This window comes from Balaenoptera acutorostrata, chromosome 3 (genome assembly GCF_949987535.1).
Source record: "Balaenoptera acutorostrata chromosome 3, mBalAcu1.1, whole genome shotgun sequence".
Taxonomy (NCBI): Eukaryota; Metazoa; Chordata; class Mammalia; order Artiodactyla; family Balaenopteridae; genus Balaenoptera; species Balaenoptera acutorostrata.
In genome coordinates, this window is record NC_080066.1 from 80,205,572 (window position 1) to 80,226,830 (window position 21,259).

The 21,259-nt window shown below is 35.3% G+C and overlaps 1 protein-coding gene across 12 annotated transcripts in view; it reads left to right on the top strand.

Annotated features, from left to right (window-relative positions):
* Nucleotides 1-21,259, top strand: part of ZNF280D (zinc finger protein 280D) — a 132,369-nt gene that overhangs the window by 6,444 nt on the left and 104,666 nt on the right. For 8 of the 12 annotated variants that reach the window (XM_057544347.1, XM_057544335.1, XM_057544339.1 and 5 more), the window contains exons 2-6: nt 1,125-1,275; nt 14,821-15,036; nt 18,307-18,453; nt 20,843-20,908; nt 21,009-21,148. In XM_057544347.1, the coding sequence (XP_057400330.1) occupies nt 18,318-18,453; nt 20,843-20,908; nt 21,009-21,148 (342 nt within the window). In that variant the 5' untranslated portion in view covers nt 1,125-1,275; nt 14,821-15,036; nt 18,307-18,317. Of the gene's footprint in view, nt 1-1,124; nt 1,276-14,820; nt 15,037-18,306; nt 18,454-20,842; nt 20,909-21,008; nt 21,149-21,259 lie in introns of those variants that run through there. The other 4 variants (XM_057544345.1, XM_057544344.1, XM_057544340.1 and 1 more) reach the window with 4 other exon arrangements.

Genomic DNA, 21,259 nt, shown 5'->3' on the forward strand with positions numbered 1-21,259 from the left:
ATTAAATCGTTCTTCTGTTTTCTTATTATTTTAGTTTTTTTTAAAGCATAATTGGGAAAAATTGATGCTCAATGGTGAAATAACACCTAGGATGATGGAATTAGCAAAATATTTTGAGGTGTAGGAAGAATAAAATCACTAATATCCCGTAATGTATCTTAGATTTATAAAAGGATTCTATGGGCTCACCTACTAATTGTAAGAATGAGTTTTATTTTCTTTCAAAGTAATAAGTAACTTTTCCCTTTGTTGTTTGAAGATCTCTAGGAAACAATGAAAGTCATAAAATGTCAATTTTTAAAACTAGAACTGCTAAGGAAAGAAAATTAAAAACTGAACCTGTAGACTCTGATAGTGTGCTGAAGGTTAATGGTTAGTTTGGACGGTAAGGGGCAGAGTTCCACTGCTTTCCAACACTGCTTTCCTCCTACTACTATGATAGGTTTTTTTCACCCTTTTGCACTCCATCTCTAATGGAGTAAGGGTTCTACAAGGCCCTCCCTTTACCACGTACCTATCTTATGAAACTGGATTTTCCTCACTTCAACAGAACAAGATGGTGTAACAGATTGAATACAGAAGCAGATAAGAGAATCCAGCTGTCTTTATGAACACAGATATTAAAATTAATGAGATTGTAAAAATGGAAAACAATGCCACTCCTCTAAATTTTTGTTTTGGAAAATACATCTATTTTTTATAAAAGTATTTGTGTTAATATGCAATGGGTTTGTTATAGTCACTTTTAAGTATATTAATATATATTTCTTAAATTTCTCAGGTTGGGTTTGTAGGCTTCATCCTTGGAAGTTAATCAACTGCACTCTCTTTTTTTTTTTTTTTTTTTTTTTGCCGGGTTTGATTTCTTCAGCATGACAACTGCCTGAATGCCTTTCAGTTGAGGGATATTAACCAAAGCAAAGATCATTAGTCTATGAAATAATTTGCTCCTTGCTTCTAGGTTCTACCCGTGTGTTCCTTATTTTGTGGGTATTTGTTCTTAACCTTTGGCAAGTTTGAGAAGCAAAACTTGGAGGGTTTGGGAGAGGTCTGAGGATTTTACGTATATTCTAATCCCTATCTCCTTTGTTTACTCACTCACTCATTTTGCTTTTCCTATTCAGGGTTTAAGATTATCTGACTTTCAACTATACAGGATTGCTGACTGCTGATAGAAAGGTCCTCATGGAACAAAATGCACCATGGAAGTGGCTTTGTTAAATTCCATGAGGAAAAATAAATAATATATCTCCCAACTGTATTGAATAGAAAAAGGTAAATAAGAAAATTGGCACTACTTTTGACACTACATTGTTAGTATTTGTGTTTTTTTGAGACGTTATAACACAAGATATCTTTCTAATTTTTCATTTCTTTTATTGTAGTGTTTTAGTGCCTATAAAGTATTTCATGGTTATATTTCATCCTCAAAATAAATGGTATTTGGAGATGGGTGGTATTATCCTTTACAGATGAGGAAATTGAGTTTCAGAAAAAGTTCATTTCATTCATTGTAGTACTTACTGGGTGCCAGACACTGCATATTCATTTTGTAAGGTGTGATACTGTGGTCTTCCCTCGCTTCAGCTTCAGCCTTTCTAGCTCAGAATTGTGTTCTCTTCTCTTTAGGTTAGACAGTGCAGGCCTGGCAGCACAACCTCTGGTGGAAGTGCCAGCTCCTAGAGCATTTGGTCTATTCTCTGCCTCACTGCATTCTGCAAGCTTCTCGTACTAGTATAACCTAGCTCTGCATGTGTTGGTGGAGAGTTATTGAGTTTGGAATTGATAAGTGACACAATAACAGCATTATTTTAGGAAATTGTTAATTTGGTGGTTCTGTATTGAATGGATGAAAGCAGATAGATCCAGATGCTGAGAGACAGTATAAAGTGAATCTTATAAAGTAAATCTGTTGCTATAGGTGTGAGGTTCTAAGGGCCTGAACAAGTACTATGAATGGAAAGGCAAGGTTGGTTGTAGGAAATATCTTGAAGGAAGACTACAGGACTGGGGAATTGATAGGATGAATGAAAGAGGGAAACATTGAAAAAAACTGCAAAAGGGTGACAGTTTCATTTGTAGAAAAAGAAAGGCAAAAGTAGAACTAATTGTTAAAAATTGGGGTAAGATTAATCTAACATAAAATTTACCATTCTTGACTAAAGTGTACAATTCAGTGGCATTTAGTATATTCACAATGTTGTGCAATCATCAATGCTATCTAATCCCAGAATATTCTCAGTTTCTCAAACCCTTACCCATTAAGCAGTCTCTCTCCCCTTCCTCCCTCTCCCCCAGCCCCTGGCAACCACTGATCTGCTTTCTGCTCTATGGATTTGCTTATTCTGGGCATTTTATATAAATGGAAGCATAACATATGTGACTGACTTCTTTCACTTCGCATAATGTTTTCAAGGTTCATCATGTTGTCACATATATGAGTACCTCATCTTTTTTTAATTCCCTTGTATGGGTGTATCACATTTTGTCTATCCATTCATCAGTCAGTTGATAAACATTTAGCTTGTTTCTACTTTTTGGCTATTATGAATAATGCTGTAGAGGGGCTTCCCTGGTGGCGCAATGGTTGAGAGTCTGCCTGCCGGTGCGGGGGACGCGGGTTCGAGCCCTGGTCTGGGGGGATCCCACATGCTGCGAAGCGGCTGGGCCGGTGAGCCACAATTACTGAGCCTGCGCGTCTGGAGCCTGTGCTCCGCGGCAGGAGGGGCCGCGATAGAGAAAGGCCCGCGCACCGCGATGAAGAGTGGCCCCCACTCGCCGCAACTGGAGAAGGCCCTCGTACAGAAACGAAGACCCAACACAGCCATAAATAAATAAATAAAATTTTTAAAAAAATGCTGTAGAACTAATTTTTTGGGGAAAGTTAATGTTCAGTTTTGGAAATATTGAATTTGAGGTGAGTTTAAGTATCCATATAGCAGTTTTCAGCAGTTAAGAGATGAAGGACTGAAACATAGTTAAGACGTTAGGGTTGGAAGTTAATATTTGATGATTTTATAGGCTACTATTGAGAACCGATAGCTAAGACTATGAAGTTTATTAGATCTGTCTTTTAGGGAACAATTTGTGTAGGGCTAAGGTCTAAACTATAGAACCTGATTTTACATTGTTTAAGAAGGAAGAGAATATGGAGAATCTGTAAAGAGTTAAAAAGGAGGAGATGGATAGAGAACCAGTCTATTGGCATACAGAAAATTACTGAGGAGCATGTCTCAAGAAATTGGGTTAGGACTTCCCTGGGGGGTCCAGTGGTTAAGACTGTGCTTCCATTGCAGGGGGTGTGGGTTCGATCCCTGGTCGGGGAACTAAGATCCTGCATGCTGTGTGGCATGGCCAAAAATAAATACACTCATAAATAAATAAAAGGTTTAAAAAAAATTGGGTTAAAATTGATGCAAGATAAGGAAAATGAAAATGGAAGAAAGGGTTATTTGATTTGGCTGTTCGAAAGATTATTGGGATCTTAAGATGGATACCTTCAGCAGATTACTGTGTGGTAGAAAATGTAGCTGTCCTGCTGTGCTCAGCTCAGTTCTGACTGACAGAGTGGGTGGTGATAACTACAGTAAATCGACTGCATCCTGGATCAGGATCAGCAGGAGGTTTTATAATATTTGGACCAAGTGGAGATGGTGCAAAGAGAGATTCCCGATACCTTGTTGTAAAGAAGGGTTGCTTTTATCAATACATAGGAACTTTTAATGATTGTGCTGATTTGGATTGCTTTGTAGATTTAAGTAGTCTGCTCAAGCACAGGCTTGCTTTCTACTTATTAATATTACATTAAAATTTTTTGTGTTAACAAAAATGTTAAAATTCTAAAAAGTTGGTTTGTCATGATGATTTGAAGCTTGAGATGTTTGCTCTGAATCAGTATCTGTTAAATAGATCTTGATATCATTGGGAGTTCTGAGTTAAGCCACCAAACAGGCTTACTTATTAAAATGCAATTTATATTGTTTATTTAAAATTATTGGGGATTTCCCTGGCGATTCAGTGGTTAGGACTCCGCGCTTCCACTGCGGGGGGGCCTAGGTTCAATCCCTGGTCAGGGAACTAGGATTCTGCATGCCACGTGGGTGGCCAAAAAAAAAAAAAATTATCAACTGCTTTTTTTTTTTTTTTTTCAGGAATTTACTTGCTTCAAATAAACTCAAGAATTTCATTCTGAGTGTTGAGTTTCATTCTTTACGTTGTACTTGAGAGTTTCTAGAAAATCTTTGGGTATAGTAGGTAGATTACTAAAATTCTTAATTTCTAATTCCAAAATGAACTTTCATAATTCAACATTCTCAATTAGGGCAGTTTTTTTACTGAAATATGACAAATCCCCCTTTTCTTTCAGTCTAGGCAAAAAATTTACAAATACTAGATGAATATGTTTACAATATTAGGGTTGGAAGGATCCTTGGGGATCTTGAAAGTGACCATTTTCAATTGCATAATGTTTGAATTTTTCTTTGGTGATCTGTCACATCTCAAGTTCATCTCATTTCCTGATATTTTAACTGCTGATTGTTTTGTTCTTATATGAAATCTGCCTCCCTGTTATTTTGGTCTTGTTCCTGGTGGAGGCAAATAATATGTGGCTGAAATCTCTGGCCTTCGAAGTGCCTGGGTTTGAATCCTTGTTCTACCACTTAGTTTTGTTACTTTGGGTAAGGTGCTTAATCTCTATTAATTCAATTTCCACAGCTGTAAAGCAAGGACACTAATGGTGTCTGCCTCATAGAGTATTTTGGGGATTGGATGAAATGCATTGGATGCATGTATTTAATTAATTAGCAAATGGTAATGATAATTGTTATTATAAATAATAACAACATAACTTATAATAGTATGTAATGAATTAAGTAGTTGTATTGAAGCTCAAACTAGGAATGAAATTCTCTAGTTTACTCAAAACAAGTAAATATTAGCAGTGTTGTTATCGTTATTATCACTTGAGCCACAAGGAACAAGTCACCCTCTTGCTTTTTTTCTTATGACAAACTTTAAAATATCTGTAAACAGCTTTCACTTCTGCCACCCCTGCCTCACAGTCTCATGTTTTTCCTAGGTTAGATATATTAGTCCTTTGACCTAGACAAAGCTTTAATTCTAATTCTTTGTAGTGGGCATCTGTTGTTTTTGCTACGCAACATCCATTCACCCTTACCTCCCTTACCTTGGTAACATATGTCTTGATCTTGATTTTCCTGTGGGGAACCATCCCCTCCTCCAGTATTTATCTTGTGGTTGGTGTGTTGTACCTGCACCCCCCCGTCCCGCCCCTTTTGGGTCTCTGGTACCAGGAGGATCAATAGTGATTGGTTTAGGGAAGGGCATATGACTTTAGCCAAGCCAGTCAACTCCAATCAGAGCTGGTCCTCTTATCATTGTCCTGGTCTTGAATGTTGGGAGGTGTTAAGTTGAGCTGCTGTAGTCATTCACAATGGGAGGACCCTTTCTGAGGATAGAATCAGAATAGAGGAAGTGAAGCCTAGGGATGGAGAGAGAAAAACCAGGTTTACATATCATTGTTTAAAATGTGCCTACAGCGAATTCTGTAAATGAGCCAATAAATTCTCTTTTGCATAAGCCAGTTTAAGTTGGGTTTTCTTTCTGTTACTTAAAAGTTGAAAGAGTCATAGCCAATACACAGTATTCCAAGTGGGGATTGAATCCGACAGAATAGAATAAAACCATCATCTCTTTGACTTTAGACTCAAATTCTTTTATTTTGACACTGTATCACAAGTCTGATTATATCAGTTCCTGCTTAAAATCCCCTCAGTGGCTTTCCAGTTGCTCTTCGGGTAAGGACAGAATTCCTTAACATGGTCTCCAAAGTGGGGCGTTGTTTGACTCCTGTCTTACCTCCCATTGTATACCATCTTGCTCTCTTTTCCAGTCACACTGGTTTCTTTTCAGTTTCTTATATTTTCTGTGCCATAGATCTTTTGCACATGCTGTTGCTTTTGCATGGAATGCTTTCTTCCCTCTCCTGTTTGCCTAGTTAACTCTAACTCATTCTTCAAACAACAATTAATCATTGCTTTCTTAGGGGAGCCAGTTTTGATTATGCTAACTAGACCTAATTTCCTTACTCTGAGTTTTAAATTTCCTTGTCCATAGCCTTCATAGCACATATTGTCAGTTTAATCTGTTTGTATGAGTGTTTGTCGCTGTCTCTAGACTGTAAGGTTCATGAGTGCAAGACCTGTGTCTTAATTTTTGACCGTCATTGTATTCCTGCCTGGCACGATGTCTGGCACATAGTGCATGTTTAATAAATGTACTTTTTTTTTTTTTTTGATGTGAACCACTTTTAAAGTCTTTATTGAATTTGTTATGATATTACTTCTGTTTTATGTTTTGGTTTTTTGGCCCTGAGGCATGTGAGATCCTAGCTCCCTGACCAGGGATTGAACCCTCACCCCCTGCATTGCAAGGCGAAGTCTTATTAACCACTGGACCGCCAGGGAAGTCCCTAAATGTAGTTTTTAAATGAATGAACTTTGGACTTACTGCCTCTCTGGTAACTAAAGCTGATAAATAGTATATCTTCAATTTATATTTTTTGTAAATTTTGGTTTTTGAGCAAATACAAAACTAATTTCATGCTAGATTTTACCATTCATCCTACTTTGTTGAGATCTGTTGAAAGTCTCATTTGTTATTTAACATGCATTATACTATATACTCATCTATAAATGTAATCTGTACACAGTATGGTCTTTATCCAAATTATTGCTGTGAATATTGCCCTTTGTTAAGACATATAAGACATTGGAATGCCTTTCTTATCCCTGAACCATAACCCTATCTGTATCTTCAATCAGTATTATTATCCACTGCATCACATAGCAAACTCTGATGCGTGGGATTGGGGGTAGGGCAGGGGAAGGAATAAGGATTCATACTTTTTACTCTACACACTTCTGTATGTTTGAGTCCCCTTTTATTGAGCATTTTTACTTTAAAAAAAACACTAATGAAAACATCTTTCCTTTAGAGATTAATGGGTATGTTTCTCCCATGGTGGGGCATTTCCAAATCCTCCAGCTAGATGTGATTACTTTTTTTCAACCCCTGACCTAGAGATTCTTAGCCTTTTTGGTTCATAAACCCTTATAACAGTTTGATGCCCCCAGAAAACGTATGTGTGCACAAAATTTTGCACAGTTCTTATTTCTGTGGTTTCCTCAGCACCTTGTTAAGAACCTCTGCTATAGCATTTCCAATTTTTATTTTTATTTTTGTTATTTTTTATTGGCGTATAATTGCTTTACAATGTTGTGTTAGTTTCTGCTGTACAACGAAGTGAATCAGCTATATGTATACATATATCCCCTCCCTCTTGGACCTCCCTCCCCACGCCATCCCACCCATCCAGGTCATCACAGAGCACCGAGCTGAGCTCCCTCTGCTATATGGCAGGTTCCCACTAGCTATCTGTTTTACACATGGTAGTGTATATATGTCAATCCTAATCTCCCAATTCATCCCCCCCTCCCCTTCCCCCTCTGTGTCCACATGTCCATCCTCTACATCTGCGTCTCTATTCCTGCCCTGGAAATAGGTTCATCTGTACCATTTTTCTAGATTCCACCTGTATGCATTAATGTACAACATTTGTTTTTCTCTTTCTGATTTACTTCACTCTGTATGACTCTAAGTCCATCCACATCTCTAGAAATGACCTAGTTTCATTCCTTTTTATGGCTGAGTAATATTCCATTGTATATATGTATCACATCTTTATCCATTCATCTGTCGTTGGACATTCCAATTTTTATTATTGCAACTACCATGCCCTGTTTCGTATGATATTTATATATTTATCATAATCCCCCTACCAGATAGTTTCTAGATTAATAGGAGAAAAGGTGTACAAATTTTATTTGATGTTAATATTTTAACTTTTACGTTAGTGGACGTCTTCATCCAAAAAAAAATGAAGACTCAGAGGTGGTTAGACATGGGGGCTTATATACCATTTTTTTAAAAGACGGTAAATTTCGGGAGAAGTGGCAGGTCAAAGGAAAAGAGGTTTGGGCTTCTAGGAGTGGTAAATTGAGGGAATGTACATATATGGGGGAAACTAATGGAAGATTAGGGCTATTTTAGTAAGGTTTGTTTGTGCAGCCCCATCTCGATGCTGACTTTCTGTCTCCAGTGATAATGGTAGTTTTTCCTCCTCCTGGAATGGGAGAGGGAAAGGGGAAGACCTTCACAATGGGAAATGTATGTCCTGCTTTTAGACAGATAGGAGGAGGGCGGAGAGCTCTTTCTGTGTTTCCTACTTCTTAATTGCTGAAGTGGCATATGTTGATCTCCTATAGGCTTTAAGGAATTCTGGATTTCTTCTAATTTCAGAGAATTAAAGTGTTAATTCTTTGATTACCTACCTTCAGAGAAAGAAGTTTTTTTTGTAAATTAAGAGGTGGACAGGAGAAGCTGGCCTAATTGCTTTTTAAGTCTTATTCTTGGAAGTAGCTAGGGCAACCTATTTCAAGACCTGGATTTTCCCTATCCTTGTTCTGATCTCATTGTAGGCCACTTCTTTCAAGGCTGACTCCCAACCCTTCCTCTTCTCTGTTTGCGTCTTTCTCTTAAGATTCCTGAATGAATCATCTTTTTTTAAAATGACATTTGAAATTTTTGGTTTATTTAAAAAATAAAACTATGTATATCCATACTCTCCCTTTTTAAGGTCGTTTTCTCCCTTTCTTGAAATGACCATTTCCAGAAGGCAATGTTCTACTTCAAATAAAAATTAGAGTCTTTCAGAAATTGGGTGAGATTTGATGAAATATCTTCTAGAGTTTCTGTAATTCCCCAGTATTTTGTCTGCAGTATTTTAGCTGCTAGTGATCAGATGTTTTTAGTTGTACATTTTGTGTGGTTAGAATGTGCAATTTTCAAGAATAAGTCTGTGGTTTTTAACAGTAACAACTAGACTGATTCTGAAAAAGATAGATGTTTAGTTTTCTAACAATAAAACAAAAGCCATAAAAGGAGGAAATACTGATTTAAAATTTCATCTGCTTAATGTTTTTAAATAAAAATTATAAGTTATTTATAAAATTTCAAATTTAAATACCTGAATTTTATGAAATCAAATTTCTGTGGGTCTTTCAATTATATACAGGTTTATCTTATGACTTAAGGTTTCTATTTGTGTGACTTGTCTTAGAATGTCAAAGTAGACATGATCATTCTCTGCTTTTCTAATCCTGTTAAAATTAATTTCCATGATGGGATCAGTAGGTGATGGATACTAAGTGATAAAAAACTGGAATTTTAAACATGACTCTTCTTCTTCAAAAGACTGTATGGTTTTAAGATAATGAACATTAAATTAAAATTAATTTTCTAGTATCTCCTTGAGATAGTGGAAATTCTTGAGAGATCATAAAACCAGGGTTGGAAATATTAGATTGTTACTCATAGTTAAGAACCCACTTCGAATCCTTAGAGCTCTATTCATTTGGGATTAGAATTCTAAAATTATAGACCTCCATTTCAGTATGACGTTAATGACAAAGACTAAAGAATTATTTATAAAAGGAAATAGAACATAAACCAAAGCTTTAAGTCAGTGGAATGATTTGAATGCCTGATTTCTTGTGAAATTTGTGAGAGGAGAAAAGTGATAAATCAAACTTTTTTGAACAATGTTCCATGACCCTGTGTCATCCAAATCATTCCTCTGAAGAACTCTTCTAAGTATATAAGCAAAATTGTTAAAGGTTTAATGTTTCTTATAGCTAGCATGTTAATCTTAGACTAAATTTATGTTAGTTGAACTTTATTTTTATGTGTTATTTTGAATATAAATTTTCACCATTTGAAATGATTATATTAATTTCTGTTTCACATTTTCCCTTTTTTTTTTTTTTTTTGATGTGGACCATTTTTTAAAGTCTTTATTGAATTTGTTACAGTACTGCTTTTGTTTTATGTTTTTGGTTTTTTTGGCGCCGAGGCATGTGGGATCTTAGCTCCCCGACCAGGGGTTGAACCCACACCCCCTGCATTGGAAGGCGAAGTCTTAACCACTGGACCGCCAGGGACGTCCTCTCACATTTTCCCTTTTATGTTAAGTTAATCATATCTGGTTTTGGAGTTGCCAACTTCTTGGCTAGTAATGTAACCCCCAATGAAAACATCATTTTTTATGATGAAAAAAAAAGATTAACTTCATAATGTGATTTCTTGGATTATTTTTTTGAATAACTCTAACTTTTGGGGTCTGGTTAGATGGAGAACTTAACCATTTACCTTATTCTTCACATTCACTTTTGTATTCTACTTACTACCTACTCATTTTTAAAAATGATTTTTTTAGAATTAAATTATGGGGATGCATACATAATGAGAGTGCATTTTTAAAAATGGAAATGGTATAAGACACTTTATCCAAATGTTAATTTTTATATGTTGGTATTTTTGAATTAGATACTTATTTTATTCTTTAAGATTAGTAGTGTATAATTTAAGTGTTGATAAATTATAGGTGTGTGTTATGTGCATATGAGGGTTTAACATTTTTTATGTTAATGAGTGTTTTAACTAGTTTATAAATGCTTTTTTATTTTATTTTATTTTTTTTTTAATTTTTAATTTTTTTTTTTTTTGATTTTTACTTATTTATTTATGGCTGTGTTGTGTCTTCCTTTCTGCGTGAGGGCCTTCTCCAGTTGTGGCAAGCGGGGGCCACTCTTCATCGCAGTGCGCGGGCCTCTCACCATCGCGGCCTCTCTTGTTGCGGAGCACAGGCTCCAGACGCGCAGGCTCAGCAATTATGGCTCACAGGCCCAGCCGCTCCGCGGCATGTGGGATCCTCCCAGACCAGGGCTCGAACCTGTGTCCCCTGCATCGGCAGGCGGACTCTCAACCACTGCGCCACCAGGGAAGCCCATAAATGCTTTTTTAAAAGATGAAAATATCGCAGGATAGATTTGACAGCCACATTCCAGAAGGTTTATTTATAAAGCTAAACTTTTATTATGAGGGATCTACTGTAATGAAGATCCTGTATGACAAAATAATTTCTAAATGCTCAGCTGATAGCTTATAAATTTCAGTATAATAATGAAATTGCGATCTGTTTTTAGAGTTCTTTAAAATGAGATTTATCCCAGAGTTAAAAGTGGATAAGATTGGGCTTCCCTGGTGGCGCAGTGGTTGAGAATCTGCCTGCCAATGCAGGGAACACGGGTTCGAGCCCTGGTCTGGGAAGATCCCACATGCCGCGGAGCAACTGGGCCCGTGAGCCACAACTACTGAGCCGGCGCGTCTGGAGCCTGTGCTCCGCAACAAGAGAGGCCGCAATAGTGAGAGGCCCGCGCACCGCGATGAAGAGTGGTCCCTGCTTGCCACAACTAGAGAAAGCCCTCGCACAGAAACGAAGACCCAACACAGCCATAAATAAATAAATTAATTTAAAAAAAAAAAGTGGTTAAGATTTATTCAGTGATTTCTGTGTGCCAGGCATTGAGCTATGTGCTTTATGTATATTATCATTTAATCTCCATTATAACTGTGAATTATGTTATATATATATATATATACACACACATATATATGCATATATACGTGTGTGTGTGTGTGTGTCTGTGTGTGTGTGTCCAGGCAAAGCACAGAGATTAACTAACTTGGCCAAGGTCATACAGCTAATAAGTAGTTGAGTCAGAGTTTGAACCTATTATTCTTCACCAAATTTTACTGTTTATAGTTAATAAATGTTTAAAGTATACAGTAAAGTATAAAAAGCTGAATTAAACCGTAGAGATAATTCACCTGAACTAAGAGCTGAGACCCAGAATTGTAAGGTAACTTGACTGAAAGTTGTGGCAGTGCTGGGACTATGACTTGGTTCTTCTGGCTTCTAGCCTAGTACTCTTTTTATGTGTAGACTCTACAGCTGTGGATTGTGGAGTGGCTTAATTTTTCCCTTACCAGAGAGTATATAGGACTAAATGCATTACCTTTATTACTTAACACAGTGACATTGCATCAGGTGGTATCTATCAATGGCTAAAAGTAAAATTTTCAAACAGTTAAAAATTTAGACCCCACATTTCCTTTGACTTAAACAAATTTTTTGTAGGAAAAAATCCTTAAGATATAGTTTAATTTTAGATATATAAAATCTGAAACAAAAAATAATAAAGTAGAAATTATAATTATTTATGTGAGCAGTCTCCAAAAGTCAATGAATTATAATATAAAAAAGTCTTGTAAGTCATTTACTTGGAATTCATTTAGAAACAAGCATATTAAACATGGTCATAAAATTTCTACCTGAGTCAGTAGCTGAAGTGTAGTGTATTCTCTTTTTCTGGCTGTTTTGGAGCCACCTCTGAGCTGCAGAAGCTGTTGAAACCTTTTGGAGCTTTGAGATCCCCACTGCATACCTTTGTTGGATATTTCACTTCACTGGCAGCTGATTTAACCTTCATAGAATTCCATGCCTTACCACTAAAATTCTGAAGTAGTGACTTGAGAGATTTTTACCGTGATACTTTTGGCATGTTCCAGTGGCTGACATGCCAAAGGAATCCATGAAAGTGTTTGTTTATTAACCAGAATGAAATAAGGCAATGACTCTTTAGACCAGCATTGTCCAGTAGAAATGTTCTGTAGCTGCACTGTCAAATGCAGTAGCCACCAGCCACATGTGACTTTGAACATTTGCAATGTGGTTAGTGAAACTGAGGAACTGAGTTTTAAATTTTATTTAGTTTTAATTAAACTTAGTCACCTGTGGCTAGTGGCTGCTGTATTACACAGTGCAGCTTTTGGCTGAATTACAGTTCTAATTGCCAGCTTTTTAGTGTGTTTGCTAGTGTGTCAGTTGAGGTTCCTAAGTAGCTACTATGATCCTCAGGCTTCTGAAGTAGGTTATCTTAAAGTCATCTTTATAGTCATAGGTAGTGGATATCTTGTTCATATGGACAGGTCATTTATTAATTGAATATTTGTAAATTGAGTACTAATTTTAAAGTTTTGTTAAATGATATTTATATGATCACTTAACAAAAATGTTATATATGAGTCTCATAAGCTGTGTAATTAAGGCTCTTAGAGAATATTCTGTATTCTTGGTACTAGGAGGTCCTTAATGTTGAGCAAGAATTGTCATGTATCTGCTTAGGTACTGCTGATGTTAGTTTAGGGGCAGGCTACAACTATTCAAATAATTGAGTTAAAGAGACCTCATAACTTGGTGAATTTAGTTGAACACAATATTCACTAGAGTCTCTTGTAATAGTAATTTAAACATTTGTAGCAATAACTTCTGAGGTTAAAATAATTTTTTTTTCCTGTGGACTAATTCAATCCAAATAAATTGGAAATTAAAAAGCAGGAAAACTAGCTTTTGTCAGCCTGAGAATAAAGAGGAATGTGAAGATTGTATTAGCTGTGTATCTTAATATTTTAGGTTTCTGTCATCTAATTTTTTACTTTTTTTCCTTTATAAGTAAAGCAGTTTTAAAAAATTTTGTATATTTTAAAAAATTTATGCTATTGTATGTGTGGGAATCCAGAAAGCAAATTCTTGTTTTAAATAAGGCAATTCGATTTTTAAAAAATAGATTTTATTTATGGCCAAGTTGGGTCTTCGTTGCTGCACGCGGGCTTTCTCTAGTGGCAGAGAACGGGGGCTACTCTTTGCTGTGCGTGGGCTTCTCGTGGTGGCTTCTCTCGTTGCGGAGCACGGGCTCTAGGCACGCAGGCTTCAGTAGTTGTGGTGCACAAGCTTAGTTGCTCCGCGGTATGTGGGATCTTCCCAGACCAGGGCTCGAACCTATGTCCCCTGCATTGGCAGGCAGATTCTTTTTTTTTTTTTTTTTTTTAATTTTTATTTATTTATTTATTTATTTATGGCTGTGTTGGGTCTTCGTTTCTGTGCGAGGGTTTCCTCTAGTTGAGGCAAGCGGGGGCCACTCTTCATCGCGGTGCATGGGCCTCTCACTATCGCGGCCTCTCCTGTTGCAGAGCACAGGCTCCAGACGCGCAGGCTCAGTAATTGTGGCTCATGGGCCTAGTTGCTCCACGGCATGTGGGATCTTCCCAGACCAGGGCTCGAACCCGTGTCCCCTGCATTGGCAGGCAGATTCTCAACCACTGCGCCACCAGGGAAGCCCCAATTCAAATTTTTTTATGTTTATTATAAAAGCATTTGTTTTGAATTATAAACATATTAGATTATAAATTTTTGAAGGCAAGTACTGTGACTTATTTCTTTGTTTTTTCCCTAGAACTTTGTACATTACCTTACATACAGAAAGCAATGAGTATGATTAGTTTGAATAGTTATTTTTTGAATGAATTAATCTATGATGAAGTACTATATCCAACTAATTTTTTCCTTTTAAATTTCATTGATTAAAAAACCCAGATAAAAACCCAAATATAAACTAAAACTTATTTAAGATTATGTTTTATTATGGAATGTGAAGAATAGGTAACAGTTAAAGATTAATGTCACTTAGCATCTGAAAAATTCAGATTTATTAAAATAGTACATTATGAGGTGATTATTCATTTTTACACATGGATGCTTTTAAAAAACTATTTGTAATTTAATAATTTCAGACTTCTTCAAATAGTAAGAGCTTAATAGAATCACCATTTTACTTATTAAATTTGGGTTCATTCAAGAATGAACCAGTTATGTAGAGTGAGTTAAATGTTTATGTTAAACTTATCAAATTTAAAAATTGAGCTTTTTATAGGAAAAATGATTAAGTATGTGTATATTTAATGAAATCCACTTTAATACTAGGTATCTTTATTTTATAGGAAGGAAAAGAGATATAACTTGCTGCCTTGTGTGGAGTCACATGATGATCAAAATTAGATCCAAGAATTTCTAAACCCCAGGTTTCACGTTTCAATATTTGGCTTTACTTAAAGTGACTCATAAAATTGACTGATATCTTGTGTCAGTACTTAAATGACAATTTACAGAAAGTCAGCTCTTCAACTTGATTGGCGACAACCCTTTTCAGCCAAAAAGTAAGTGTTGCTGCCACTACTGATACTAGTATATGTGGCTTTTGTACTGATAACTTTGCGTCAGGAGAAAGGATGAGAGGTAGGCACATTTCCTTAAAAACAAAAACACTTAAAATTGTTAAGGTAACAATTGCTCACATAAAAACAAATAATGTGAATTAAAATATGAGTAAAGTAGAAATGATTTCTCTCTGTGCCTGGTGATCGCTACTATTATTAGTTTGGCATACATAATCATGTATGTTTCTTTTATGCATAGACAAAAATTAATTATTTCTAAAAAAATTGTAAAGCTGTTACATATCTTCAAAAATTTTTTTCTCAACAATATATCCTGTGTATATTGACAGTGGCAGTACCGTGCTAAAAAGAGTAAGGAAGGTCTTTGTCTTCTGCATGAGTTTGGTGGGGCTGCCATGACAAAGTATCATAGACTAGATGGCTTAAACGACAGAAATTTATTTGCTCACAATTCTGGAGTCTAGAAGTCTAAGATCAAGGTGTTGGTAGGGTTAGTTCCTTTTGAGGGCCGTGAGGGAAGGATCTGTTCCAGGCCTCTCTCCTTGGCTTATAGGTGGTCATCTGCTTCGTATGTCTTTCCTTTCCCTTCAGAGGGTCTTTCCTCAATACGTGTATCTGTGTCCTGATCTGCTTTTCTTCTTTCTTTTTTAAAAATAATTAATTAATTAATAATTTTGGCTGTGCCAGGTCTTAGTTGCGGCACACGGGATCTTAGTTGCAGCATATGGACTTCTTAGTTGTGGCATACATGTGGGATCTAGTTCCCTGACCAGGGATCAAACTTGGGCCCCCTGCATTGGGAGCGCAGAGTCTTACCCCCTGGACCACCAGGGAAGTCCCCTGATCTTCTCTTCCTTTAAGGAAACTGGTCATAGTGGATTAGCGCCCACACCCTGTCCCATTCATATATATATATATATATATATATATATATATATATATATATATATATGGTATATAGCTATATATATCCTCTTTATATATCTAGTTAAGCATCACTTGTATCCATCTCCATTGCTGTTACTTTAGTTTAGACCTTTAGTACTGTTTCTCTTTTTTCCCTCCTCCCCTCCTCTTCCTTTTTCTCCTCCATCTCAGCTTAAAGTAATATATATACATAGTTTTAAAAAATCAAACAACCTAAAAAGGCTTTAAGGGGTTTAACCTCAGTTTCTTGAAGAGTGCTTATGTGCGTATATGTGTGCTGTCTGTTGCATAGTGAGTTTTAACCATTTTCTAGTGATGTTTATCATGAGGATTTATGCTTTCTTACAGCTATGCCTTCCTTCCCTCTAAGTATCTCCCAACATAAAAAATCAAATCCATATTTGATATTTTCATTATGATGACCATATAAATACTGTTCACTGACAAGCATGGTAATATGCTATTAATATGCCATTATATATAGAATAGCATATGAGAGGATACATTTCTTTTTATTTTTTTTCTTTCTTTCATTGGTGTACCCAGCAATTAATAATTTTGATGTTTTTTAATTTGCTAACTTGTATTAAAGTCTATAGCTAAATCTTCTCACACTCTCAAGAGCCTCTCAATTCAATTTTCTATACTGTAAAACTTGTCAGGTAGTCTAAAAGTTTATATTTTAATCATCTTTTCTTTGGCCTCCTAGAGACATTCCTCCTGAAGGTACTGTTCTCCTGAATTAGTCTGGACTGGTTGTTCTCTAGGCCTACTGAACTTCTGTTGTTCTGGGACTTTGTATTGTTTTGAATGCCATGTTTTCTTCATCCTGTGTCTTCCTCTTTCTTGATTGAGTCTCATGTTTTGGTGGATTGTATAGTAGCTTCCTGAGAAAGGGTGCCTGGGAAGTAAATCTTGTGTGATGTTGCTGGTCCTTACTCTCACACTTGATGAAAAGTTTGAATTCTAAATTGAAAAATAATTCTGGTAAGAATTTTTAAAGTATTACTTTACTGTCTTCTAGTTTCTGTTCTTATTACTCTTGATCTTTTCTATATGACCTGTTTCTGCCCCCCATCCCCTACAGATCTGAGGATATTCTCTTTATCTTTTTTGTTCTGAAATTTGATAATTATATGTCTTGGTATAACTTTTTTCTTGATTATTGTACTGAGTATTAGTGGGATCTTTCAACCAAGAGATTTTTGTCTTCTGATCTAGGAAATTTTCTTACATTATTTCTTTGATAACCTACCCCCCCTGCTTTTTCTCTATTCTCTTTCTGTAAATTTTATTAGGTGAGTGTTGTACCTTTGAAATTGATTTTCTAACAACCTTGTGTTCTCTGTTTTGTTTATATATATACTTGTGTGTGTGTATGTATGTATGTATATATAAATATGTTTTTTCTCTCTTAGTTCCACCTTTGACATTTTGGTTTTTTTAACTGAATTAAAAAATTTGGCTATCGTATTTTAAATTCTATTTTTGTTTCTGAACATTACTTTTTATAACATCCTTTTTTGTCTCATATCTCTAAAAATGCTAATTATATTTTTTCTAGTATTTGTCTTGCTTTTTGCATTATCTCTTTTCCTTAGGACTCTCTATCTGTTTTATTGATTTTGGTCTGAAAGACAAGAGGTTTTCCTAAAATTTCTGGTGCTAATTGGTTGTCTATTACTGAGGCACTAAAATGCTTCCTAGGAGGTCTGTGCTTGGTCAGAACTCCTAGGATGGTGATATTTACTATATGTTCTTTGGTCTGTTTCTTCAGGCGAGAAATGTGTAATTTTCCCTGATTGGAATAAGCCTCACTTTGTTCTTTTATTTTAGTCTAGCACCTCATCCCTGCTTTGCTGTGTACCTGGTATTCCTGAGTTTGATTCAGTTTTTCTGTTATATCTCCCACCTGTTGCCTCTTATTCTTAGTTTATCTGCCTTTTGTTAGTACATTTTTTTTTTTTTTGGATAATGGTTAGGTGCAATCTTTTTTTGTAGATATAATCATATTCTAGGCATATGACTGAAACTGACTTTGTTCCCAAAATTTCTGTCCACTGTAAAGAACTACTGCCAAACATCATCCGTCTGTCTATCTGTCTACCTATCTATCATCTCTTTATCTAAATCTTACTAGTTTATATCTTAGAGAGTGAGCTCTGGGTTTCTCATTGTTGCTACCATGTACTAACTATAAATATCAATTCAGAAATTGCTATTAGGATTATTAAAGTAGATCTTAAATATCATACTATGTATTACAAAAAATGTATTTTTCTTTTTGAAAATAAGGTTTGCTTCTCTCCTTTTGAAAATTAGATAAATCAAAAATGGCAGAACTCTTTATGGAATGTGAAGAAGAAGAGTTGGAACCATGGCAGAAGAAAGTAAAAGAGGTTGATGATGATGATGATGATGAGCCGATCTTTGTTGGAGAGATATCAAGTTCAAAACCAGCAATTTCAAGTGAGCATTTACTTTTAGTGAAGCCCAGTTTTGTAAGATACTGTTTCTAATAGAAAAACTTGTGAACTGTTTTATAGGCATTTAATTAAGTCCTTGTTCCTCTGTAGGGAGTTAGGGATGAAAGATTAGGTGGGAGGTCAGTAAGAATTTCAGAGTCAGGGTTTTGATTGGGGACTAAAGGAAGGAGGTAAGAGGTTAAAATATCAGATGTGAGAAAAAGAAACGGACTAAGATTAGCTGGTGACACTGGGGGTCTTTTCATATTAGAAATCATAATTTTTAGTGGAGCCAGGTAAACCTATTTATCTTTTTGTTCATTTTCTTTTTTTTTTTTTTCCTCTTTTAAACTCAGAAACAGAAGAGTTTAGAATATTTTGCTTAAAATGTCAGAATACACTAAATAAGTTTGGGTTAGTTTCAGATAGGGGTTCTCACATCTAAGCAACTGCCTCATTGCAGTGTCATCTATACATAGCTACAGAATGTATAGGCAGTGAATGATTTCAGTTAGAGTAATTCGATTTGACATTGTTATAATGTTAAAGACAAACGACACTTGTTAAAACGTCCACTCAATAATGTATAGAAGTACAGAGAAATAATGTACAAATTTCAGGGGAGAAAGAGAAAATAGATCCCTTCCCATTGCATTTACATGTTTGTTTGCTTGTTTAAGTCAGGAGAATTTACTAAAGAATGTAGCCAGCATACTAGTGTTTTCTTACCAAGTTAGTGCGTAGAAGTGTAATTAAGAGACTACTTCTAAATTTTCTGAAGGCTTGGCTCGCTCTTCTGTTGCCTCTAAACTTGGAATGGCATTTTTAGTCAGTTTTATTAGAGGAAGAATAGCTTAACCAGTTGAATTCTCAATAGCATTTTTTTGTGGCAGATTGATAATAACTCCTAGAGGTTCTAAGTGGAGTGCCACTTCGATTATAAATTGAACTAGGCATGATGGCATGCTTGTTGATGATAGTGGAACATAATTATATATTCTCTTAATTACTGTTTCTTGTCACTGTGATTATTTTATACTGGAATATTACCATATTGCAAAATTGTTGCTCAAGTTCTCTTATTGAAAACATGACAGTTAAGATTTAAGTTGAATTTATACTGATTGTAGATGACTGTTAACAGTATTCAACTGGAATAACGTATATTAGTTTTAAGATAATTCTGTCAGAAGGGGATTGACCAGGAAGAATTTCTTTTCTGTACTCTTAAGATGCACAATTTAAATGATTTTATTGCTGTTTATGTATAAGCCATAAAATATTGTAACATATGGAGTATGAGCTAAATGTTTATATACAGTTGCCAGAAAGGAAGGTACAAATTTTTGTAGAATACAAATACCGAAAGGACTTTAGCAATAGTTCCTTGATGGTTTGAGTAAATACTTAATCTTGAATTTCTGAATGAAAATGGGGTCAAGTTGCTTGAGCAGATTTTTCTCCTTTAAGACATCTCTAGTACTTAGGTATAGAGCACTGCATTGCCATTTTCAGAAAACAGTCCTACTTTTATATGGCCCTTTACTTTATAGAATTATTTTATGGGAGCTGGTTCCTTTCTACTACGAGGGGAAAAAAGGAAATTTATATGAGGTCTGGTGTTTGTGCTTTTACCTTTTTCTAACCAACAATTTCAGGCAATCCTTACTCTTCTAAATTTTAGTTTGATTACTGAAAAACCTGTAATTAGGAACTTTAAAATGCAATTAGGAACTTTAAACTGATCCTGAAAGTCATATTACACTCTGACTTATGGTATAGTGATAAATTTGAAGCCCCTTAGGTTGTAAGATATTCTGGTAAACTGTATGTTCATTGCAGTCTGTATTCTCTGATAGTTTCCCTTTCAGGAATCAGTAATGGTGTAGATAATCCAGTGAGATCCCTTATGATGACACTTCAGGGCTTATAAGGGTGTGAATTGGATATGGACGTTAGACAGGGTTTGATTTTGAATAATAGGAACTTGAGTGTATGTATAGCCCTTTCATCACTCAAAGAAAGATATATACTTCAATTATAGTTGTATATGGATATATTTTTAGAAATTTTTTGCCAATTATATGACTATTTCTTTGCCATGCAGAAGGTTTGACTTATATGTAGTCATATTTATCAATCTTTAACTTCTGGCTTTTGGATTTTGAGTTACAGAATAAGAACAATCTTTCTAACTGTAAGATAATTAAGATGCATAATCTTATTTCTTTAGTAGATAAAGATATATATGTTTAAAATTAACTATATTCATAATTCAGTGTTAACTTGTATTCTCCTAGGAATCTGTTTGTTTTCAGTGTGTGATTTCTATTATCTTAATATATATATATCATTCAAATAATGAATTTTAAAATAAATGTAATCTTTTATAGATATTTTGAATAGAGTAAACCCCAGCTCATATTCGAGGGGAATAAAGAATGGTGCGCTCAGCCGAGGTACAGTATTATTGTACTATTTTTTTTTTTAAGTGAAGTATTTTGACATCATTGATTATATAGAAATATATTCAATGTGTTGTGTAATTTTAAAATACAGGTATTACTGCTGCATTCAAGCCTACAAGTCAACACTACACGAACCCAACATCAAATCCAGTGCCTGCCTCGCCAGTAAATTTTCATCCTGAATCTAGATCTTCAGATAGTTCTGTTATTGTTCAGCCTTTGTCTAAACCTGTAAGTGTTTCTGAAACTACACAGTCAGCTCAGGGATACATTGGATATTATTTATCAGTATCAACAATGCCTAGTTAAAATTCTGTACTACCATGGGTAATCATCCAATGG